Source organism: Phocoena sinus, chromosome 6 (genome assembly GCF_008692025.1).
Source record: "Phocoena sinus isolate mPhoSin1 chromosome 6, mPhoSin1.pri, whole genome shotgun sequence".
NCBI classification, from domain to species: domain Eukaryota; kingdom Metazoa; phylum Chordata; class Mammalia; order Artiodactyla; family Phocoenidae; genus Phocoena; species Phocoena sinus.
The window spans coordinates 84,803,988-84,830,588 of NC_045768.1; the positions used below are offsets into that span (position 1 = coordinate 84,803,988).

The 26,601-nt window shown below is 35.2% G+C and overlaps 1 protein-coding gene across 3 annotated transcripts in view; it reads left to right on the forward strand.

Annotated features, from left to right (window-relative positions):
• The window catches only part of NAA35 (N-alpha-acetyltransferase 35, NatC auxiliary subunit), a 97,184-nt gene that overhangs the window by 55,200 nt on the left and 15,383 nt on the right, over positions 1-26,601 (forward strand). For all 3 annotated transcript variants that reach the window (XR_004350250.1, XM_032634141.1, XM_032634143.1), the window contains 7 exons: positions 5,105-5,164; positions 8,594-8,700; positions 18,003-18,069; positions 19,452-19,550; positions 20,155-20,333; positions 23,711-23,847; positions 25,618-25,685. Coding sequence is in view for 2 of the 3 variants with exons in the window: in XM_032634141.1 (XP_032490032.1) it covers positions 5,105-5,164; positions 8,594-8,700; positions 18,003-18,069; positions 19,452-19,550; positions 20,155-20,333; positions 23,711-23,847; positions 25,618-25,685 (717 nt within the window). In the remaining variant the exon portion in view is untranslated. The remainder of the gene's footprint in view (positions 1-5,104; positions 5,165-8,593; positions 8,701-18,002; positions 18,070-19,451; positions 19,551-20,154; positions 20,334-23,710; positions 23,848-25,617; positions 25,686-26,601) is intronic.

The following is a 26,601-nucleotide window of genomic DNA, read 5'->3' on the forward strand; positions in this document are numbered from 1 at the left end:
TTCAGTGTTTTACACTTATAAACAATACTAAGATGAACATCTTTGTAGGTAAATCTTTATATCATGTGCTTCCTTACCCCTTAAGATAAATTGCTAAACAGTGAAGTTATTGGGTAAAAGAGTATGTACACTTTTAAGCTAGCATATTTTGGATTAATCTTTTTTATGGGTTAAAATATAGAAACACAAGATTTATTTGGGGAATGTTAAAACATTCAGAGACGGAGTTTTATTAATTGGTAAGGCTATAATGACATATACTTCAATTAGGAAGGTAAAAAACGGGCAAAAAAAATAGTGTTATTTAGACATTAGTACACTAATTAATTTTGCATGACTATACATATATATGCATTTGACTGTTGCTCCCCCTCAGTGTTGAGGTACATAATTTCTAGCCCCATGTCATTTCCTCTGTGAAGTCTTCCCTTTTGGTTTCAGGTTGCTTCTGTACCTGTGTTACTTGAGATGACAGATTATCTAGTTTATATTCCTAGAATTTAGCAGCAGCCTCGGGGGTATAATTGATAAATGGTCAATAAAGATTTGTGCTTCTGTTACACTCTTTCTTATAGTAACTTTTCCTTCTTAAAAAAATTTTTTTTCTTTTCTTTTTTACATTTATTTATTTTTTATTCATTTATTTTTGGCTGTGTTGGGTCTTTTGCTGCATGTGGGCTTTCTCTAGTTGTGGTGAGCAGGGGATACTCTTCATTGCAGTGTGCGGCTTTCTCATTGCTGTGGCTTCTCTTGTTGTGGAGCACGGGGTCTAGGCGCACAGGCTTGAATAGTTGTGGCACGTGGGCTTCAGTAGTTGTGGCTTAAGGGCTCTAGAGTGCAGGCTCAGTAGTTGTGGCGCATGGGCTTAGTTGCTCCGCAGCATGTGGGATCTTCGTGAACCAGGGCTCGAACCCGTGTCCGCTGCATTGGCAGGCGGATTCTTAACCACTGCGCCACCAGGGAAGCCCTCCACTAATTATCATTAAAGCCCAGCTTAAGTCTTTGTTCCTTAGTGAAACTTTCACTGATTATGCCTTTATTCCCTCCTTTTGTGTTTCCTTTCTTTTTAGTAGTTTTTCCTTATTCTGTCATAAGAATCATAGAGTCTTAAGAGTAAAAAAGATTATATGCACAAGCCAGTTCATTTTGCAGTTTATTGTGCAGCTAAACAAACTAAGGTTTACAGGGCTTTATAACCAAATTAGATGGTTAGTTAGTGTTATAAGAGAATTAGAATAGAGATTTTATTGTTCTTCTCCATTTGCTTTTCTAATCCTTAATTGATACATGAATATATATTTGTGTTCACTAGATTAATTGTAGGATTTTAGAAAAGGAGATCAATGTGAATTGGAATAAGAAAGTATAATGCAACGGTTGGAACTTGATATTCTGGCAAAAGATTATGGATTGCCTTGTCAGGGGCGGGGTGAATGCATAATGACATGTCATAATAGAGGGGAGCTGGCGGAGCCAGGCCTGGACTGCTGTCACTGGACATGAAGAAGGCATAGTAATGGAAGAATTTGGATCTCTGAAAGACTTGAGACAGAGTGGTAGTGGGGGGAGTGCAGTAGGGGCCACGAGTAGAGAAAAAGATTAAAGTTATGGAAGATAAGGGACCAAATAGTCTTGTGGATCTGCATAGGAAACCTGTTATTATTAGGATAAAGTGCCAGGTTCTAGAGAGCGCTTCTACATATCAGTAAGATAAAAATAAACATCCCAATGAAAAATTGGGAAAGGACACGAGCATACATATTTAAAAAGAAATAAACATGAAAGATGCTTAACCTTACTACTAATTAAAGAAATGCGATTTGTAACAGCTAGATTGAAAAGTATAATAATATATAATGTTGGTAAAGGGAAGTACTCATTCTCTTATACTCCAGTGGCTGTCTCTCTCAAAAGTCTTAAAAATGTGTATACTTGGCCCAGAAACTCTCCTTCTAGACATTTAGAATAAGAAAAAAGGTGTTTGTTGCATCATCCTTTGCAATGTTCAAAAACTAGTAACAGTTTAAATACTGAATGGTGTCAATATCCATTCTGTGGTATGTTTACAATGTATGTCACAGAGCCATTAAAAAATATGTTATAGAAAACTATTGACATGGGAAGTATTGACATTGGGAAATGTTTGTGAATGTCAAGTTATGTTTAATGTTCTTTTTTAAAATATACATTTATTTATTTATTTATGTGTCTTCATTGCTGCACGCGGGCTTTCTCTAGTTGTGGCGAGCAGGGGCTACTCTTTGCTACAGTGCATAGCCTTCTCATTGCTGTGGCTTCTCTTGTGTGGAGCACAGGCTCTAGGTGTGCAGGCTTCAGTAGTTGTGGCATGCGGGCTCAGTAGTTGTGGCTCATGGGCTCGAGAGCTCAGACTCAATAGTTGTGGCGCATGGGCTTAGTTGCTCTGCGGCATGTGGGATCTTCCCGGACCAAGGCTTGAACCCATGTCCCCTGCATTGGCAGGCGGATTCTTAACCACTGTGCCACCAGGGAAGTCCCTGTTGAAAGTTTTAAAATATATTTTTTATATATGTTGTTGCACACAGAAAAGATATTCAGAGACAAAGTCAAATTCAACCAAATTCTTTCTCAAAAGATTAGAATAAAAAATACCAAAATATTAATTATGACTGTTTATAGATAGTGGAATGCTATATGATAGTTTTGTTTTTTGCATTTTTCTGCATTTTCAAAGTTTTTGGTATTTTGCATATAGGGCAAAAACCAGTGGTAAGGGGGAGGATAGTGACACTAGTAAAGGGAAACTCATAGTTTAGGAACCCATAAGATGATACTTTTGACAGCTGTGGATTGATTAAGAAGATATACGTAGTTTAAATGAGGTAAATAGTGGACTTTATAGACTGTATCCTGTTAGGGATGTATACTAGCAATAAGAAATTGAGTACAGATGAACTGTGATAGCAAGTACAGTATATGTACATTCATCAGTTCAGCCAACATGCTTGTTTTGTGCTAGGTGCTGTGCTATGGCTGGTATACAGTGATGAGCAAAAGCATATCATCCATCCTGTCATAAGGCTTACAGTGTAGTATGAGATAGAAATTGATCAAATAATCATAAAAATGATTATAGAATTACAAACCAGTGTAGGGAGTATGAAGCAAAGGAACTAGAACATATAGCATATAATGAAGGAACTGACCTAAATGATCAGAGAAGTCTTTCTTAAAGAAATGAAGGTAAAGCTAAGATCTAACAGTTAGGTGAACATCATTTGGGACAGTAGGGGGACAGTTCCAGGTGCAGGAAGCTGAATGCTCCTCCATGTGATGGGAAAGAACATGATACATTTGAGAAACTAAAAGAAAAGTAGCAGAATGGAGCATTGAGTGATGGGGATGGGGGATTTGGTGAGGCTAGAGAGGTAGGCAGACCAGACCAGGCCATTTAAGCAACATTAAGGATTTCTATCTTTTCACAGAGCAAAGGAAAACCATTAGTTTTATCAAGAAAAATCAGTGTGGCGGGGGGGGACAGTGACATAATAGGATCAAGAATGTGCAAAGATGTGGCTGCATTGTAGAGAAAGGATTGGAAGGGACTAGAGTAAACACAGTGTGGTAAATTAGGAAACCAGTACTGCAGTCCAAGGGAAGAGAAGATGGTAACTTGGACTAAAAGGATGGCAGGGAGATGGTGAGGTTGTCAGTGTTAGAGCTATGTGTAAGCTAAAATTGATAGAATATTGGTGATGTATTAAATATGGGGCATGAGAGAGCTCTGAGGAAGGTCTCTAGGCTTCTGTCTTGTAAGTCTACATGCACGTTTGGTGCTGTACACTCAAAGGGGGATATTCTCAAAGGACCTTTGAGGGTCTTAGTGAAGTAAAGTTTCAGGTACCTTTAATATATTTAAGTAGAGATACTGGATAGTATTGGCTATATGGATAGAGTTGAGAGGTCTGTGCTTAGAGTTAAAATTTTAGAATTATTACAGTATAGATAATAATCGAAGCAGGAGTGTTTATGCTTCAAAATTTACGAGGAAAAAATATATAGGTTAAGAAAAGAAGGTTTTCTGGAACTAAACTTTGAACCTACAGAACAAACTGAGAAGTAGCCAGAGGAAGAAACATATGAAAGCCATTTAAAAGGTTTTTCAAGAAGGAAGTCACACTGCTGAGAGGTCAAGTGAAAGAGATGAATAAGGTCCAAAATCAACGTCCATTGGATTTAGTAATGGGGAACAAGTGGTGACTAGAGCAAAGAGCCAGGTTACATGTGTTGAAGGTGGATGAGAGTTGAGCTGAGTGAGTAGAGACAGTGGGTGCAGCCAACTTCTTCAGAAAGTTTGGCTGAGAAGGCAGCAGTTGAGAGGAGAATGTGACATCATGTGATGACCTTTTCTTTTTAAAGTTGAGAGAAACCTGACTGTTTAAATGAAAATGGGAACGATCTGGTAGAGAGGACGAATTTTAATTATCTAGGAGAGCAAAGTATGGATAATTGAAAGTGTGTAATGTTTGTGAAAAAGCCAGAAGGAATGGAGTCTTTAATACATCTGTTGTTAAAGTAGGCAAGGAAAGGATCTGTGTACAGATGGGGATACAACTAGAGGTTTAGAGGCTGAAGTTGAGGGATTTTCTGTGGGGTAAATTGTTTTAATTTTCTTTGTAATGTGGAATAGTAGAATCTCTCTCTGGTGGAGAATATTCACTTTGAGGAGTGTGTGCAAGGTGTAAAAATTAATTATGAAAAAAGAGAATGTGAATTCAGTTAGCCTGGTTACTTGGTATTTATTTCTGTGAAGTAAATCTCTGTCATTAGTTAGTAAATTATTATTGGTACTGTTATTTTCATGATGTACAAATTTAATATCGGTATCCACATAATACTGTTACTGGTAAGTTTGTTAAAAATAAATTTTAGGCTCCAAAATTGTCCATTTTTCCATTCATACAATTAGACAGTTCTTACAGAAATGATCTTTAGCTATCTTTCTTATTTTAACTTTGGTAGTGTATCATTCCCAGAAGGTCTGGTAAAAATTATACTCTGTGTACAAACATTTTCAGCTTTTATTTAATCTATTAATGACACTTTTTTTCTGTGTATCTATTAGGATTTTTTCTGTGAATTTAGTGAACAATCACCTTGTGTTCTTTCAAGATCTCTATTACAAGTAAGTTCCACTTAGTATCAAAATATGTCTTTAAACATCAAATACTGTGTATTGACATCGTTTTATTGATGGATGGAACAAAAGGTAGATGCTTTTAAAGGCCATTCCACAGTTAGTGGTATATTTTTGTAACAGAAGTATTGACTTACAGTGTTAGACATGCATCAAGACCATATTCTGGGCCATAAAATAAACCTTAATAATTAAAAAAAAATTGAAATCATACAAACTATGCTCTCTATTTTGGAGTTAAATTAGGAATCAGTAACAGAAGTATCTGGAAAATTCTCCAGATATTTGGAAATTAACACACTTCTAAAGAACCCATGGGTTCTTTATTAACACACTTCTAAAGAACCCATGGTCAAAGAGGAAGTATTGAGGGTAATTGGAAAATATTTTGAACTGAATGAAAATGAAAATATCAGAATTTGTGGGATACAATTTAAGCAGTGTTTAGAGAGAAATTTATAGTACTAAATGTTCATATGAAAAAAAGGAAGAAAGGTCTGAAATTATAATTTAAGCTTCTATTTTAAAAAAATAGAAAAAGAAGAGCAAATCAAACTAGAAGGAAGCAGAAGGAAATAACAAAGATAAAAGCAAAAATGAGTAAAATAGGAAAGAGACAAACAATAGAGAAAATCATTGCAGCCAAAAGCAGGTTCTAAAATTGATGAACCTCTAACTAGATGGAACAAGAAAAAAAGAAGATACAGGTGAATAATATCAGGAATTGCTACAGACCCTAAACAAATTAAAATGGTAATATGGGAATATTCTAAACAACTGTATGTCCATAAATGCAAAAACTTAAATGAGATGGACCAATTCCGTGAGGGACACTACCAAAACTCACTCAAAAAGAAATAGAAAATTTGAATAATCCTGTATCTATCAAAGAAATTGTGTTCATAGTTAAAAGCCTTCCAACAAAACTCCAGGACAATTCTATACACAGTCTCTTTCAGAAAATAGAAGAGACAAGGGCACTCATCATATGAAGGCTGCATTACCTCTGTACCAAAACCAAACAAAGACATTTCAAGCTTAGAAAACTATAGACCTATATTCCTTATGAACATAGACATAAAAATCTTAAAAAATCATAAAAATTTTGGTACAGAGGCATTACCTCTGTACCAAAACCAAACAAAGACATTTCAAGCTTAGAAAACATAGACCTATATTCCTTATGAACATAGACATAAAAATCTTAAAGTATTATCAGATCAAATCCAGCAATATGTAAAGAAAGAATACATCATGACCAAGTGGGTTTTATCCCAGGAATGCAAGGTTGGTTCAGTGTTTAAAGTGTAATTTACTATATAATCTAAAGTCTCAATAGATTGAGGAAAACCATTTGACAAAACCAACGTCCATTCATGATAAAAACTCTCAGCAAAACAAGGAATAGAAGGTAACTTCCTTAATCTGATAAAGGGCATGTGCCAAACACCTATAGCTAACATCATACTTGATGACGAAAGATTAAATTCTTTCTTCCTGCTGGGAGGAAAGCAAGGATGTCCACTCTCGTCACTCCACTTTCACTCAACATAGTACTGGAAATCTTAGCCAGTGGAAAAAGGCAGGAAAAGAAATAAAAGGCATACAGTTGAGAAACTGAGAAATAATGTTTCTTTACAGACAACATGATTATCTATGTAGAGTACCAAGGAATCTGCAAAGAAGTTCCTAGACCTGGTGGATGAGTTTAACAGTATCACAGGATATGAGGCCAATTTACAAAAAGCAGTTGTATTTCTATGTATTTGTAATGAACAATGCAAATCAAAAAATTTAAAGCAGTACCATTTATAATAACATCAAGAATGGAATATGTAGGTATAAATCTAACACCTGTTTGGAGAACCTGTATACTGAAAAACTACAAAGTACTGATGAAAGACATCAAAGGAGACTTAAATAAATGGAGAGATACATCTTGTTTGTGGATTGGAAGAATTGATATTTTTTTAAGATGTCAGTTCTCCCCAAAATTGATTTACAGATTCAGAGCAATCCCAAAATCATAGCAGAAATTTTTGTAGATGTCAACAAGCTGCTTCTAAAATTTATATGGAAAGGAATAGAAACTAGTACAGCCAAAAACAAATTTGTAAAAAAAAAATAAAGTTGGGGAACTCAGTACTACCTGACTATGAGACAGGTGTGCTGTTGGCAAAATGATGGACATGTGATCAACGGAACCAAGGGGAAAGTCCAGAGAAGTTCTGATCCTTAATTAGTCCTTTATTATGTAGTACTGTATGTGAAACCATAAAACTGTTAGAAGAAAGGATAGGAGAAAATTTTCGTGACTTTGGGAAAGGTAGAGAATTCTTAGGTATGACATCAAAAGCACAGTCCATTTAAAAAAAATGGCAAGTTGATAAATTTGAAACTTTAATTCTGTGGAAGACACTTAAGAAAATGAAAAGAGACTCTACAGAGTAGGAGAAAATATTTGCAGATCATGTCTGACAAGGGACTTGTATCGAGAACATAAAAAGAATTCTATAAATGTAACAGTAAGAAAACAGGGAAATGCAAATTAACACCACAATGGAATACCACTATCCACCTATCAGAATATCTTTAAAATAAAGCAAGAAGAAAGAACAAAACTGAAAATATCAAGCACTGGAGAGGATGCATTACTGATAGGAATATGAAGTGCTATATCCACTTTGGAAAATGATGGCAGATTGTTACAAAAACAAATATACAAATTTTACTCTTGCTTATTTACCCAAGAGAAGTGGAATCTGACATTCTCCTAGAAACCTGTATGCATGCCTGTGTTTAAAGCTGTTTGGTTCGTGATCACCAAAAACTGGAAACAACTCAAATGTGTTAGGAAATCAAGTAAGGTATAGTATAGTAAATATTCAGATACATTGAGATTGTTAAGGGCAGAAAATTAAATGTAAATTATTATTAAATAGTAGTGTATTTCAATTTAATAATTTATTATTTTAACTATATTTTTCCAATTTCAGAAAGTTTGTATGTATTCCAAGGTGTTTATTAGAGATAAGGTTATAGACTGACTTGATATTTGTAACCATTAAATATTTCATAATTTATGAAACCCTTTCTTGTATATTAGCTCATTTGACATATTCAGACCCATCAGTTCACGTTTCACTAGTTCAATATTACTACTCTTGACCTGAGAGATTTTTTTCTGCACATTTTTTGTTCTCCTGCATCAGAATACACCTTAAATAGGGATTAATAAGTAGTACCCATTGTGGAGGCATTGTGGAAAAAGAAATTTTCCACCAACTTTTTACATTTTAATCTCTTGTATTTTGTGGCATTTATAAGAAGTATGTTCATGTCACAGTAATGACAACTACATGTACAATATGTCAAGATTGTGACAGCATTACTAATATATATAACATTTGTTTTAAGACCACTTTCCTGGTGGATAACAAAAAGGTCTTTGGAACCCATCTCATGCAAGACATGGTGAAAGATGCACTTCGGTCTTTTGTCAGTCCTCCGGTGCTCTCCCCAAAGTAAGTTTCATAAGACATTGTATAGCATGTGTGTTTCTTAAAAGCCCAAGTTCTCTGTGCTCCTTTATAGCAAAGACATAAAAACCGTTGGAATCAAGTCTCCACATGAAAAAATAACTCAATCATGTTAAAATTAATTGATTTCTGCCACATATTATTTAGATTTTTTAAAATTTTATTTAAATTTATTTATTTTTGGCTGCGTTGGGTCTTCGTTGCTGTGCGCAGGCTTTCTCTAGTTATGGTGAGCGGGGGCAACTCTTTGTTGCGGTGCGCGGGCTTCTCACTGTGGTGGCTTCTTCTGTCGTGGGGCACTGGCTCTAGGTGGCGGGCTTCATTAGTTGTGGCTTGCGGGCTCTAGTGCACAAGCTTAGTAGTAGTTGTGGTGCATGGGCTTAGCTGCTCCGCTGCATGTGGGATCTTCCTGGACCAGGGCTTGAACCCATGTCCCCTGCACTGGCAGGCAGATTCTTAACCACCGTGCCACCAGGAAAGTCCCAATTTAGATTTAAATTGAGGTTTTTGTGAAGTTGATATTGGGTCCAGTACGAGAAGAAAAGCTTACAAGGAGTGATCAGAAATTCAGCAAGTTGTATTCACCCTTACTGTGTGCAAAGCACTGTGCTAAGTAGGCACTTCGGGGAAATAATTATGAAATGATAAGATTTCTTCTCAATAATCTGATCTAGATAGAAATAGAAAATGCAGATAATCGATCCTTAAATTATATTCTGGTAGAGTCACCTCCCCAAAAACATGCTGCCATAAAATGCTGGAAAGGATCGTTCGAGTTGGCATTTTGGAAAACAGTGCCAACTTTATTGGCATTTGCCTCAGGAAAGGAAGAAAGGAGATGTTATTTCTTAGGAAAGAAACCAGGATGTGTGAAGACATGGTGTTTGAAATTATATATTTTAAGAAAAGTTAGTGGTTCCGCTTTCAATTTGTTGAATAAATCGTGCCACATTTCACATAAAACTCTGGTAGCTTCCTGTCTTAGGTTGGTTCTCCAGAAGCTGACCCTGATACAAAGATTCATGTAAATGTAATTTAGAAAGTAATTCCAGGAAAACTTGCAGGGTTGCAGGCAGGTGGGACATAAAAAGGAAGAAAGCCACTTGAAGGTGTGCTTCACAGTTGGTAACTTTGGTTTGGTCCTGTCAGGGAGCCCTGGAGACTTGTGTGGATTATACCTCACAGTTGTCCTGTCAGGGACAAGGGAACCTGAGAATTTACATATCTGTCAGTTAATAACTGCCGCTGGGAGGCATCCTCAGTGTTGGTTACATTTCCAGTTTCATTGACAGTAAAGGCCAAAGTCCTTATTGTTGAACCCATGAGGCCCCATGTGCTCTGGGTTAGACCCCTGTCTTGGTGCCTCTCTGACCTCATCTCTTACCATTGTCCCCTCACCTTCTTTGCTTCAGCCACACTGGCCTCCTTGCTATTCTTGTAACTTAACTGTCCCTCTCTCACCTTACAGCGTTCACATACAATCTGGGGTAGAGGGTATTTTCCTCAAAACTCCCCAGGTTGACTCTCTCACTGCCTTAAGTCTATTCAGTGTCACCTCAGTGAGGGCTGCCCTGATCAGTCAATTTAAAAAGTATAAACCTTCCCCATTCTCCCAACCTGCCCAGCACTCCATTTCTCTCTCTTGTAACAATTATCCTCTTACATACTATATGTAGAGGGGTTCCCAGACCCAAGCCCAGTGTGCGTGCATGCGTGCTTGTGTGTGTGTGTGTGTGTGTGTGTGTGTGTGTGTAGGCTTCCCTACAACAAGTAATTCTCAGATGCCAGCAGGGTGCCCAAGAATTCAACTCAATTCTGACACTTGTCTACCTGGAGATAGAATCAGATTCCATAGGTAAAGGGCTTGGTCCCATAAGACCACCCTCTACTTCCCAGGTTGTTACTTGTGCTTCTGACTGACCGACTGGCTACAAATTAGAGGTTCTGACCAACCCCTCCTCTGGTACAGTTAATTTGCTAAAATGACTCAGCTCAGGAAAAGCCATTTGCTCACTAGATTACCAATTTATTATAAAAAGATGTTAAAGGATACAGATGAAGAGATGCATAGAGTCTGAATGGTGGCACATGGAAGCATGTTCCCCAATGTGGAAGCTCTTGGAAAAGGGCCCCAAAGCTTTCCTTTTCTGGTTTTTATGGAGGTTTCATTAGATAGGCATGATTACTAAATCATTGGTGAGTGGTGATTGATTGAACCTCAAGCCCCTCTCCCCTTCCAGAAATCAGGGAGTGGGACCAAAAGTTCCAAGCCTCTAATCACAAGGTTCTGGTAACCAGTCCCCATTCTTAGGTGCACTCCAATCACCTCATTAACATAAGGAAAGACACCTTTATCACTCTCAACCCTTAGGAAATTCCAAGAGTTTCAGTAGCTGTGAGCCAGGAACTGTGATGAAGACCCAAATATATCTGAGAAATATATATCTGAATGACAAAATACATATTTATTATAAATCATATTGCACTATATAATTTGCTTGTTCATTATGATTACTTCTATAAGAGCCTGTATAATTCTTCATTATGTTTGTTTATTTCCACCCCCCATATATATAGAACTATATAAATTCCACAAGGTCAGCGCCTATAGTTTTGGCTGTTTGTTCACTGTTGTGTAGTAGGTGCTGGAACAGTGTCTGTCACACAGTAAGCACACTTTGTTGAATGAATGAATAAACAAAGAAATAAAAGTTGAACGGTTAGGATAGTTTGGGGTTAGAGTCCAGAAAGTTTTGAATCGTTTGGTAAAGTTTGGTCTTTATTTTATGGTCAGTGAAGAACTGATTGAGTTTTTAGGAGGGAATTGGCATAGTAAAATATGTATTTTTTAATTGGAGGCAAATTGGTAGTAATTAATGGAGGCAAAATGTTTAGCTAGGCTAATTCCGTTGTACAGGTGAGAGATGAGGAAGGATTAAACTCTGGGAATATAAAGGAGGAGACAGGTTTGAGAAACATTTCAGTAGTAAAATTTAACAGGAAGCTGATTTAATAGGGGAAGGAAAGCAGGGGTAAAGTAAGTTGATTTAAAACAAGAAACAGAAGCTGATTATATAAATAATACATGGCCACACTTGAAAATTTAAACATGGTAGAAAAGTATGTGGAAAACAGTGAAAATCAGCCGAAATCTTACCTCTGAGATAACTACATTTCGCTGACCATCACCGTGGATATCTTTGTGTATAAAGACACACACACCTGTGACTTTATATATATTTGGGATCACATTAAACAGTTTGTTTTTATCAGGAACTTTTAAATTATTTTTTATGGATTGCTTTTTAAAATAAATTTTAAAATAAAAACTTTTAATCTTTTTTCCATTCAGAAATACATCATGATTTTATGTTTCGGAGTACCTAGTTAATTCTTTTTAACGGATGCCAAATGTTTCATAATATGAATGTATTTTATAGGGTGGGGTTACTGCGTGGGAGGACATGTGTAGTTTTAATTTTAATATAAGCAGATTGTATTCTGAAAGATTTCAACAATTTATATTTCTATTAACAGTATAAGAGAGTACACTTTCCCTGCATCCTGACCAGCAGTAGGGGTTATCATTCTTTAATTTTTTCCAGTATGTTGAGTGAGAAGTGATATCTCATTGTTAGTTTAATTTTAGCACTTAATATGATATTTATTGGACATTTAGAATTGTTCTATAAATTGCTTGTTTATATCCTTTGCCCATTGACTTTTTTTTTTGAGGGAATAGTATAGTATTATAGAACATTTTAAATAGAAGATCTAATGAACATAGTCTTTTTCTCTTCTGTTTACAAAAAGTTTTCCAGTTTTAAAGTATTCTTGTTTTTGAAATAAGAAAGTATAAATGGAAGACCTCTTCCCTTTGCTTGATAAACTACCACTTCAAGTATTTCAAGATGCAACTTGTTTCCCTTTCCCCTGACTCCCCCCTCTCCTACTCCTGTAGGATTTTTTTTACACACATACACACACACACACACACACACACACACACACACTGTATTTTATTTTTACAAGAGATAAACTGACACCAAGCATTGCAAATGGACGACCACAACAAAAGCAACAATGATTGCAATTACCAAACACGAAACACACTCATACTATGTCATAATATTGACAATCAGTCCAGTAACCCTCCACTGTAACAGCTCCTTTACTTTGCAGTGAAAATTGACTTGTGTATTTTTTGCCTCTGAGTCCTTGTGGGATTTTTTTTTTTAATTCAAACAGAAAGTCATAAAAATTATAATCATCCTCATCAGTTCACTCAGTCCCATGTAATTAATTTTTTTTTTCATCTTGATCTTCTGTTAGCACTTTTGTGAATTCATCAGTTTTCCATTAGGGTTCTGAAAATGCATATTCATTCAGTTCAGCAGTATAGTCAGTTACCAGAAACCTGTACTTGTCAGAGTCATTTCCGTGAATTCCTTGCAGATGAAACCCTTTTAGAGGAACATTTTTGCAAAAGCATCAGAGTACACCCAGAACTGTCTGTAAATGACAAAAGACTTAAAAATGACCACAGTTAGGGCTTCCCTGGTGGCGCAGTGGTTGAGAGTCGGCCTGCCGATGCAGGGGACATGGGTTCCTGGCCTGGTCTGGGAGGATCCCACATGCCGCGGAGCGGCTGGGCCCGTGAGCCATGGCCGCTGAGCCTGCGCATCCGGAGCCTGTGCTCCGCAACAGGAGAGGCCACAACAGTGAGAGGCCCGCGTACCGCAAAAAAAAAAAAAGTGACCACAGTTAAAGATTTGATGAAAGTTCATAATAATGCAATTGACAAGGAAATTTAGTTATTTCTGAGATATTCATTTTAAAGTAATAACTAGAATTATGACTTATAACATTATACCAGAACATATAAGATTTTTAGAAATTTCATGTAATGTCTGAAACATTTATATTAACATATTTCCATACAAATAACCCAAAGAAAGTTTAGTATTAGTTGTTTTTTTGTTTTTTTATACTGCAGGTTCTTATTAGTCATCAATTTCATACACATCAGTGTATACATGTCAATCCCAATCACCCAATTCAGCACACCACCATCCTCAACCCACTGCGGTTCCCCCTTTGGTGTCCACACGTTTGTTCTCTACATCTGTGTCTGAACTTCTGCCCTGCAAACTGGTTCATCTGTACCATTTTTCTAGGTTCCACATACATGCGTTAATATACGATATTTGTTTTTCTCCTTCTGACTTCACTCTGTATGACAGTCTCTAGGTCCATCCACATCTCAACAAATTACTCAAATTTCGTTCCTTTTTATGGTTGAGTAATATTCCATTGTATATATGTACCACAACTTCTTTATCCATTCGTCTGTGCCCATTGGCTTTTATTAAGTGGTTTACTTTTTTCAGAAAATTTGTGGTAACTCTTTGTATATTATGAGAGGTTAATCTTTTATCTGTGATAGGCATTGCAGATTTATTTTTTTCCCTAATCTTTTGTCACATCAAAATGTGAAAAATGCTATTTGAATTTTGATATGGATTACACTGAATCTGTAGATCACTTTAAGTAGTATGGACATTTTAACAATATTAATTCTTCCAATCCATGTGCCTGGAATATCTTTCCATTTATTTGTATCTTCTTCAGTGTCTTTCATTAATGTCTTACAATTTTCAGTGTACAGACCTTTCACCTCCTTGGTTAAATTTATTCCTAGGTATTTTACTCTGTTTGATGCTATTGTAATTGGGATTGTTTTCTTAGTTTCTCTTTCTAATAGTTCAGTGTGACAGTTTTTTATATTGAGTTTGTATCCTACAACTTTACTGAATTCCTTTATTAGTTCTAACAGTTTTGGTGGAACCTTTAGGGTTTTCAATATATAATACCGTGTAATCTGCAAATAGAGATCATTAAAAATTAGTTTTAAATTTCTTTGATTAAATATATCATATATTCAGATGTATGAACTGACAGACATCTGTACTGCCATCCATTTTAAGCAAAGTTTTTATTTTGCTTTTATAAATTCCATTACTGGTAAGGAAATTGATAAAATTTTATAAATACTAAATATATTGTTAATATGAATTAATAAATTTTATTAATTCCCTTATTTAATAAATATAATAAATTAGTGTCTACTATTGCCAGATACCTTTCTGGGTTCTGGAGAAAAGACACTCCTGCTGACAAGGAGCTTGCCTTACAGTGAGAGAGACTAAACAGTAGACAAATATATAATGTCAGGTCATAGTAATGTATAGAAAGATAAGGTAAGATAAGATGGTTCTCTTAGATGGGAGGCCTCTTGGAAGTGGTGATACATGTAAATAAACAGAGAGTGAGCTATGCAAAATCAGGGGATGGAGCTTCCTGACAGTAAGTAATAACTGAATCGTCTCAAGAGTAGGGCTGAGCTTAGGTATCAAGGAGTGGGCTAATTTTAATGAATTCATTCTTGAAAGATATTAAAGACCCAAATAGCTTTTGTTTATATGGGTCCTGTTTATTGATACCTACTATTTTAGAAATTAAAACAATACTTTAAAAATATTTATTCTTTTTGAAAAACAGTAAATCTATTACATGTTAATATACATACATAACATTCATAAATTGCATATTAACAAAATTTTTATGGAAAATAACTTTTTAAGAAAAATTAGTAAGAAAAGTGGAATTGTTTTACCTTTTTGCAGATCTCTTTCATGTCTGTTTTAGTAGAAGATAGCTGGATTATTTTAACCTGCATCTACTTTCAATCTGTTGTAATATTACACACCATGTAGCCTCTGGAAAAGCCAACTGTACACTTGTGAGAGAATGAGAGCAAAAGGCAAATAACATCTTAATGTTATTATGAAAATAGTTTTGACCTTGTGTTCTCCCCAAAAGCATCTCAAGGGCCATCCCTACCATCACCACCAGGTGAACCTAGGGCACATTTTGAGAACTGCTGACTATAATTTCAAATCCTCCTCCCTCACCTCATCCTTTTCTCTTACTTTAGTCCTAGAGGTAACCACTACGTTACAGTTTATGTGTTTCACTTTTATGAATGCTTGTATACTTTACCCAAATATATGTGTCCATAAATAATATCAGTTTATTTTATGTTTTTAAACTTTGCATAAATTTTGTCACACTATATATACATCCTTTTGTCACATGATTTTTCCCTTCAACATTAGCATTTTGAAATTGGCCAAGTTTATCCAGCAAATTTATTTTATTTGTTAAAATCTGTCCTTCAACTGTACTGCAGTTTATTTTGCTTTTCTCTACAATTGGATAATTTACCTTGTTTCTAATTTATCACTGTTAAAATCAGTGCTGTAGTGAACATCTTTGAATTATGTCTCCTTTTGCACGTAGACTATATACTTTAAAATACAATTAATTGCCAATCATAGGCATGTGCATCTTCAGCTTTACTAGTTTTGCCAAATTGCTTTCCAAAATAATTGAACCAATTGGTATGCCAGCCAACAGTGTATAAGGATTCCAGTTTCCCCATAGTCTAGGCATTATCAGACTCTTCAGTTTTTGACAATATGACGTATATGAAATAGTGTCTACATCCTCTTAATTTGCATTTTGTCTTTTCTATTTAACAGTCTTTAACACTTAGATTCCACACTTATCATTACCCATTTAGATTTAACTACAGTTTGATCCTCATTACTTGCAGATTCTGTATTTGTTAATTTGCCTACTTGCTAAAATGTATTTGTTAACCCTCAAACCAATATTCACTCTGCTCCTGCTGTATTCATGGACATGTGCAGAGTGGCAAAATATTCAAGTCGCCCAACGCTGAGGTCAAACAAGGCAACTCTGTCTTCTTGTGCCTTATACTGTAAACTCTATTAGATACCCCTGTTTTTGTGCTTTTTGTTGGTGATTTTGTAGTTTAATGGCCTCCAAGTGTAGTGATGTGCTGTCTAGTGTTCCTGGCACAAGAAGGCTGTGGTGTGCCTTACAGAGAGATTATATGTGTGTTAGATAAGGTTTGCTCAGGCGTGAGTTCATTGCTAATCAATTAACAATGTACATTACGTATAGTGTCTTTAAAAAGAAATACAGGTAAACCAAGGTTATACATTGATCAGCTGATTAAAATGTTGGGACCAGAGGCTGGCAGGAACCTAACCCTGTATTTTACCCTAGCAGCAGTGTTTCAGTATTCTCTGTTCAGGGTCCACAGCAAGTTTATAGACCATAACTATCACAAATACCAAGAATCGACTGTGTATATAGGAAAGTTCATTGCATGGTAGCCTATTGATGTTATCCTGCTGTTTTAAAAATTCCAATGTTACAGATGTTACAATGTTTTTTTTCCTTTGTGAGTGACTTGACACTTTCTTCTGGAGGACTGTAGATTTCTCTTTATTTTAGGAGTTCAAGAGTTTTACCAGAATGTTCATGTGTGATTTTCAACTATTCCTATCTGGAAATCAGTCATTAAAGCCTCAAGTCTTCAAATCAGATCATTTTTCCTATTTTATTATTTATTTAATTATTGCCTCACCTTCATCTGTTTCTGTTTCTTTTTTTTTTTTAAAGAGCTCCTTATATACTCTATCTTGTAGATTTTCCCCCCTGTATTCCTCATGACATCTATCTCTTACTTCTGCTGTGTTGTAAAAAAGTTGTTCCCTAGATCTTCAAGGCTACTATGAGCATCTTTCACCTACTAAATTTTTAAATTTGAAAATCCTAATTTTCAGATCCAGAAAGTCTTTTTTTTAAGGGCTTTATTTTTGTCATCTTAAGTAATTTTCTTACTTTGGGCCTTCAAGCCCAAAGTAAGTGGCCTTCCACTTCTGTTTTGCTGCCACCTGTTCCAGGTGTCCTGCCGTTTCTTTCTCCTGGCTGCTGCATGCTTTATCATTATCTGTTGCGTGAACATGACTGTTTATCTTTGAGGTTCTGGTCACATTGCTCAGTTATGGCAAACACTTAGGAGTAGCAAGTTGTCAGCTCCTTTCAGTGCACCAGGAAAAGTGTTTACTTTTTCCCATCTCCTTAGGTGCAAAGGCTACAGTCAGTCCCACCTCAGGGAAAGAAAAAAAAATCTTTCCAACTATTCAGCCCTGTATTTCCTCCAGGGCCAGGCAGGTAGCAGATCCTCCCAGACTGTAATGTTAGCAGTCTTCAACTTAGTAATGTATTTGGTTCCATTTTCTCATTTTCCCACTTTCCCTATGTGTTGGTAGCACCTACAATAATCACCACTTCTATTTGTAGGCCAAATAGTTTAACTTTAATAACAAGAATATTATATTATCTTACAGGTGCTGCCTATATAATAATCACCAGGCTAAGGACTGTATTGATTCCTTTGTTACTCACTGTGTTCGGGTAAGAACTACAATTTGGATCATTATGGTGGACACTTAAAAATCGTGGTGTGCAGTATCTTCAGTAGCATTAATTTGTGCTATTTTTTCATCTGACATTTCTTATTCATCTTCCCTGAAATTCGTAGGAAATTTCTGTCTCTTCTTACACTCAAGTGGATAGCTTCATAACCTGTAGTCTTCCTGGAACGTTGTTAGATACTGAGGGCACCTTTTGATGCCCTTTCACTGTATCCTTTGGGGACCACAGAAACAGAATAAGCTATGACCTCCATCTGGGAAGAAAGGAGTTCAGTTTTTTTTTTTAAATGGACACAAAAACTTTATTTATTTTTGACCTTATAAACAAAGAATATGGGTAACATCCCCAGGCACTTATCTTTGTACTGACTTAATGAGAACAGGATTATAGTAAAATTAAAATTATCCCTTTTAGATGAGAGCATGAACTTTTTTCAAATCTCAAATAATTTGGAAAAATAAAAACCTTGTAGGTGATTAATTATAAATCATTCTTATTTAATTATAAGCTCTTTATAGACAGCTCTTTCTTGCCTAATTCCAGTTACTAAATATATATATGTGTGTGTGTGTGTGTATATATGTATATGTATATAATCTGTATAGATATAAAGGCAGCATGGTTTAATGAAAGGAAAACTAATAAAAGACCAGATTTTATTTTTATTACTAACATTTTATTGTTATTAGGCAGATCACTTTACTTTTCTGTAAACTTCTCAATCTTTAAAAAGTGAAACGTTAATACTGCCTCTATACCCCTTATCGGCTGTTTATCAATTAAATGAGATAATATCTGTCAAAGTATGCAAATGTAAAACATTATTATCCTTAAAGAATCTTAAAATGCATACTTCTTAAATCAGAACAAACTTCTGATCCTGTCTGTTGTCTGATTCATGAAATGTTACAATATTTTATATGAGAATACTGTGTAGGTAAGAATAGGAATAAAGAACCTTAGTCAGGGTTTGTAGGTATTAGCCATTATCTAATTATTAAGCATTCTGGTATATTTAAAGCAGCAGAGAAGTGTCAGCCTTGAACATTGACTTTTGGCTTGACATAAGCAAAAAAGAAACTGTCCCTTTTAATTTGTGGGAAAATATCTAAAGATTGAAGGAAGATATTTTTGCCATATGAAAACAAGTTTCATAAACAGCCATTCCTCTAGCTATTGGTAAATTCCAGTATTGTTTCTTAAAAAGAAACACCTATGTAAAAAGTATGCATAGCATGATTCTTCTAGACATTTTTTTCCCTTAAACAAGATTTTGAAAACTTGTTAACTTTTGAATGTTAATTTTCTTTAGTATAAGCATATTTCATATTGACGGTTAACAAACTGTTTGTGTATTGTAGCCATTCTGTAGTCTCATTCAGATCCATGGACATAACAGGGCTCGACAGAGAGATAAGCTTGGTCATATTCTTGAGGAATTTGCCACCTTGCAGGATGAGGTAAGAGCCAACAAGTTGCCCTCCCTTCCAAAATTAAGCAATTCATATACCTTGACCAGATTTTCAAAAACAATTCTTTGGAACAGTAATTTGGCTATTTAATTTTTCAATATGGTGAATTGACTTAAAATGTAACAGTTATGTATGCCAAAGAAAGGGTTTACAGAACAAAAGAAAACAATAATCCAAACCTTGAAACATCTTAAATTATTTTTTTTGATAATCGGGATGAATTGTAAAATATGCGTAGAGCTGTAGTTATAATTAGAGCAAGTTTACATTATAATAAAAATGTATTAATCTTCAAGTAAATTTGTGAGCAGAACCATATTAATAATATAACTAGAGTTATGATGTCAGTTATTTTTATTTTTGTACTATAAAATGGATATCTTTTTAATTTAGGAAATGTTTAGATAAATGTTATGCTTTGAGAAATGAGAAGTTTGAATGTAGACCTAACCAAAGGTGCATTTGAAAGTATGAATTCTTGAGGTGGTGAGATGTACATTTTCTGCTCATGTGCTGTTTTTAGCTGTATGTTTTTGTAATTCTCTCATTACGTTAAAAAGAAAGTTAATGTTATGATGTTTTGTTGTGATAGGCAGAGAAGGTTGATGCAGCCCTTCACACTATGCTGCTGAAACAGGAGCCCCAAAGGCAACATTTGGCCTGTTTAGGTACCTGGGTCCTTTACCATAACCTTCGAATTATGATACAGTATCTTCTAAGTGGCTTTGAATTGGAACTCTACAGCATGCACGAGTACTATTACATATATTGGTAAGAGAGCAGTTGGAGTTAAAATTGGTGGTGGGTGGGATACGTAACATCTGAGAGAGTATCTGTAAAGTAGAGTGTTAACTTTAAGGTACTTTTTTATTTACTGTATTTGAAATTTAGTTGTGGGACAATTGAAAAATATCTGTTGAAAATTAGAGCTAGATCATCTTAAACATCTTAAGTGTCATAAAAATGTACAAATATATTTTTTCTAGCCATTGTAATATTTATTTAAAATTCACTAATAAAAGTGGCTTCAAAGTAAATGGATTAAGTGACGAGCTTTTGTTGTTTCCAAAGAGAAAAATTAACATACATTTTGCACTGACTTCAGTGATGCTATGTACTAGCTGTGGAATGTACTTAACTGAATTAAAGTTTCAAAATTTGAACCAGATCTTTCTTCTGAGAAGAAATTATGGCTAAGATTATCATTGGGAGTATAACTTGGCAAACTATGGCCCTGAGGATTTGTCTCAGGAGCTTTGAAGGAGTTGATAATAGGTGATCTTCAGCAGAGTAGTTCTTTGCTTTCAGTTGGAAATGAGATAAACGTAGTAAGAGGATGCTTGAGACTATTTTAGGTGTGAAATAGCTGTCACAGAAATAAAATAAGAAAATTGAGAGCTAATGAATTCAGTTATCTTGCATCTTTTTCTTAGTCTAGTAAAGTATGGTAATTTAGTTGTGGTAATTTTAAAATAGTAATGACCTATTATTGCCAATCACAAACAGCTAAGTTTAATATATTAGATCTTAATATATCTAAGATATACCTAATATAACTAATTAGATATTAGTTCATCTTTTTAATTCATATTTAAATTATTTAAGTTGGTATTTAAGATATTGTATATTCCCTGGAGTCACTGCTGGTGGAGGCAGGAAAGTCATTATATTCTACGCTGTTAACATGGTTTTGTGGTCATGGCTGCTAGGGCTCTTAACAGGTAATTCTTGGTTATGAAAAACAGATAACAACTCTTACCAACAGGTGTTGTTATAGCTACTTGGGATTTTTTTATTATTAATTCATACTAGACACCCCTATTCAAACGAGGCATTTTATAGGGGAACATGCTCAAGTATTGTGGTTTGAGGCAGCTAATTGGAAGCTTTTGTGCTCTTGATTTCTCAGGACACAATTTTTATATGTTTTTTTGCACAATGGATTGGCATATGATATTCAGATAAATACTCCATTAGAAATTTACCTGAATACTTGAGCAGATTCATTTCTTCTCTTGTTAAAAAAAGAAATTTTAGTTCTGCTTGTAAGTACCCTTCTGGTCTACTTTCATGTTAGTTTTAACTGCTTTTTAGTTTCAAAATTACAGATTGGGCTCCAATATTTTCACAAGGTATATATACACTGTTGTTCTTCTTCATGAATGTGATTCCTAAAGCATGTGGACCCTTCTAAAATCAGTAGAAAACAGTGATTCTTAAATTTAGCGTGCATCATAATCACTTGGAAAGCAACTTGCTGGGGCTCTGTTCCTAGAGTTCCTGGTTTACTAGGTCTAGGGTAGGACCCACCGAATCATTTGCATTTCTAACTGCTTTCCTGGTTAAGACTGCTGCTGGTCCTGAGATCACAACTGAGAATTGGTATAGCATATTAGCACACTGACTCTCCTTAGATATAATTAGATATAATTATAACTCTCCTTAGATATAATTGTGTATTAATTTTGATAAAGCACTTTAATAAAAGCTCATTGAAATATCTGATATTTGAAAGGAAAGTCCTGAATTGTGCCAGCTATCCCCTTTACTCGTCTGTCCTTCTGTTAGATAGTTAAAAGGTAAAAGGTATCATTAGTTCCCTATAGAAATCTTCTCAGGACTTCCCTGGTGGTCCAGTGGTTAAGACTCTGCGCTTCCATTGCAGGGGGCAGTGCCTTCGATCCCTGGTCAGGGAACTAAGGTCCCACATGCTGCATGGCACGGCAGAAAAAAATAAAAGAAGAAAAAAAGTCTTCTTATTGAGTTAAGAGAGGTTACAAACCCTCATTTTGTAGTGTGATGGGGGAAAAAATTCATTTGTATCCTATAAAAGTATACTACATTGAATGCTTTTCTTAAATTCATTGCCAGGAATGATTTTCTCTCCATGTGAAATTATATACTTTAAAATATATATATATATATATATATATATATATATATATACTGGTTTGCTTTAACTGCCAGGAAGTGTAGTGCTCAGTTTAGCTTTAAGATACAGTATCTGAGTCATTCCAGGTGTATCATTTCATTTGTTTTCGTTTTTGTTTTTTTCCCGTGCCACATGACTTGCAGATCTTAGTCCCTGACCAGGGATTGAACCTGGGCCACTGCAGTGAATGCGCCAGGTCCTAACCACTGGACTGCCAGGGAATTCCCTTGTTTTGCTTTAAAATGTTCTTTTTTTATGTTTTTTTTTAATGTGTTTTAATATTATAACCTGCCTTATAACTGTTTGAAAAATTGGGGGAATAGGTGTCATACACTCAAACTTGATCATAATAAAATTTCTTATAAATCTTTGATTTTCATTAATGTAGTAGTGGTCCTTAATTTTATTTAAAGAATATATATTCATATCCTAGATTTAAACTACTTTTCTGGCTTAAGAGAAAGTATTGTTCGTTAGTTTAAACTTATGAAAATTTAGTATCTGGTGGAATAATCTGTGTCACATTTCCTTATTGAATAAACTCAAGTAAATTGTATGCTAGCATGTTTATAATTTTTTATTTTTTCTGTATTTGTTTCCTTTTGTAATTAATAACAAAATAAGACATTTACTTAATAGGTTTTGGAGAAATGTGACCTATATTGATATAGTAAAAACAATTGAATGGCCATTCATTTGATTTACATATATATACATAATTATCAAGAAGTCTCTTTTTAATTGAAGTATAGTTGATTTACAATATCGTGTTAGTTTCTGGTGTACAGCAAAATGATTCAGTACTTTTGCAGATTCTGTTCCATTATAGGTTATTAAAAGATAATGAGTATAATTCCCTGTGCTATGTAGTAAATCCTTGTTGCTTATCTTACTTTATATATAGTAGTTTGTATCTGTTAATCCCATACCACGAATTTGTCTCTCCCCACCAGAAATCTTTAGAAAAGTTGTAAAACTCATATCATTGTAGGAAATTAAACAAAATTTTCTGCATTGTGTGGCAACAAGGGAGAGTTAATCATTTGTAATGCCCGTTTCTTGTAAGATCTGTCAATTATCTAATTGAATAATTTTGTTTTTGAAAAAAACTTCTAAAGCATTATAAAAAATATCTCTTTATTAATACTAGTACTTGTGTTGACCAAGCTATCTCATTTAGACATCTGCCATTAACTAACATTTTCTTTCCATTAAGGTATCTCTCTGAATTCCTTTATGCATGGTTGATGTCAACATTAAGTCGTGCCGATGGCTCTCAGATGGCAGAGGAAAGGATAATGGAAGAGCAGCAGAAAGGCCGTAGTAGTAAAAAAACAAAAAAAAAGAAGAAAGGTAAAAAAAAAAAAAAAAAAGAAAGGTGCTGTGAATTTTCTTTGAATTTTATTTATTTTTATACAGCAGCAGGTCCTTATTAGTTATCTATTTTATACATATTGGTGTATATATGTCAATCCCAATCTCCCAGTTCATCCTACCCACCCCACCCCCCCGTTTCTCCCCTTGGTGTCCATATGTTTGTTCTCTACATCTGTGTCTATGTTTCTGCCTTGCAAACCGGTTCATCTGTACCATTTTTCTAGATTCCATAAATATGTGTTAATATACAATATTTGTTTTTCTCTTTCTGACTTACTTCACTCTGTATGACAGTCTCTAGGTCCATCCACTTCTCTGCAAATGACCCAGTTTTGTTCCTTTTTATGGCCGAGTAGTATTCCATTGAATATATGTACCACATCTTCTTTATCCATTCATCTGTCGATGGGCATTTAGGTTGCTTCCATGACCTGGCTATTGTAAATAGTGCTGCAATGAACATTGGGGTGCATATGTCTTTTTGAATTATGGTTTTCTCTGGGTATATGCCCAGTAGTGGGATTGCTGGGTCATATGGTAATTCTATTTTTAGTTTTTTAAGGAACCTGCATACTGTTCTACATAGTGGCTGTATCAATTTACATTCCCACCAAGAGTGCAAGAGGGTTCCCTTTTCTCCACACCCTCTCCAACATTTGTTGTTTGTAGATTTTCTGATGATGCCCATTCTAACTGGTGTGAGGTGATACCTCATTGTAGTTTTGACTTGCATTTCTCTAATAATTAGTGATGTTGAGCAGCTTATCATGTGCCTCTTGGCCATCTGTATGTCTTCTTTGGAGAAATGTCTATTTAGGTCTTCTGCCCATTTTTTGATTGGGTTGTTTCTTTTTTTTAATATTGAGCTGCATGAGACTGAATTATTTTTAAACTTAAGAAATAAGTATAAAAAAAATAAAAATTAAAAAAAAAGAAATAAGTAACATTGGAGTGAGCTACCTGTGCATTTTAATGGGTGAATTAGTCATTATATTTTAATTCTCACCCATCTTCTCTTAAGAAGGTATAAGGGTAGAAACTGAGTCACAATATTGGTACAAACCTTTTGGTTCCTTTTCTTGCTTTTCTTTTACTGCTTTGCTATTTCATGTGTCAAAGGACCTTAGGACAAGAAGAAGTAGCCACATGGAATAAGATAGGTTAAGGAACAAGACAGCAGGAGACTTTTGATACTCTTTTGACAGAAGGCTGACAGCTCAGGAAGGAAGGAAATCGAGTTGTGCTGTTACAGTTAGCACAGAAGGATGATCACAGAGCACTTCAGCATACTGCCCAAGGACCATGAGGAGAAAGAAATGTTTCAGAGGGACTCCCCTGTTAATCACTCATGGGAGGGTACAGATAGGCTACAATTGTTACAAAATAGTGCTTTGTGTTCCCTTCAGATTTCAACACTTTGGGTGGGTCATTAAATGACTTGTATGCGTGGCTTTCCTATAAAAGAAGTCCCTGTATTGTGACCTGAGAAGAAATTACAATTAATTCATACTAAAATCTTGTGGTATTAACTATTTGGGAACACAGTTATTGTTTAAACTTTCTGCTATATTTTATTGTTTGTAGATTTGGGCCATAAAATAAAATTTAGCCTGTAGGAACAAACTGTTTGAAATTTTAATTTAGTAAACAAGGTAGAAGGAAGGTTTTTTTTTAAATTTAGATTTCTCCTGCAGTAATGCAAGAGGAAGGGGGAAAGAGTTTGGATGATTTTCTTTCTAATTACAGTTCGCCCACTGAGCCGAGAGATCACAATGAGCCAGGCATATCAGAACATGTGTGCTGGAATGTTTAAAGTAAGTTGCTACATTGCTATTACATTGTTTAATTCTTGGATTGGCCAAAAAGTTCGTTCCGTTTTTTTCTGTAAGACGGCTCTGGTAGCACTTAGTTGTCTTTAACTTCATTCGAAACAATTTTGTTAGATTGTATGTGACAGCTGTCATATCAGCGTGCATTTAAAAAAAGACATCAAAATTGGTGAATTTTTGTGTAGCCATTTTAATATTGAAATGGAAGAAAAGCAACATTTTTGGTATATTATGCTTTATTATTTCAAGAAAGGTAAAAACACAATCGAAACGCAAAAAAAGATTTGTGCAGTGTATGGAGAAGGTGCTGTGACTGATCGAACATGTCAAAAGTGGTTTGCGAAGTTTTGTGCTGGAGATTTCTCGCTGAACGATGCTCCATGGTTGGGTAGACCAGTTGGAGTTGATAGCGATCAAATTGAGACATTAATTGAGAACAATCAACGTTATACCATGCGGGAGATAGACAACATACTCAAAATAGCCAAATCAAGCGCTGAAAATCATTTGCAGCAGCTTGGTTATATGAATCGCTTTGATGTTTGGGTTCCATACAAGTTTAGCGAAAAAAAACCTTCTTGACCGTATTTGTGCATGGGATTCTCTGTTAAACGTAATGAAAACGTTCCGTTTTTAAAACAAATGGTGACGGACAGTGAGGAGTGGATACTGTACAATAATGTGGAACGGAAGAGATTGTGGGGCAAGTGAAATGAACCATCACCAACCACACCAAAGGCTGGTCTTCATCCAAAGAAGGTGATGTTGTGTATTTGGTGGGATTGGAAGGGAGTCCTCTATTATGAGCTTCTTCGGGAAAACCAAACGATTAATTTCAACAAGTACTGCTCCCAGTTAGACCAACTGAAAGCAGCACTCGACAAAATGCATCCAGAATTAG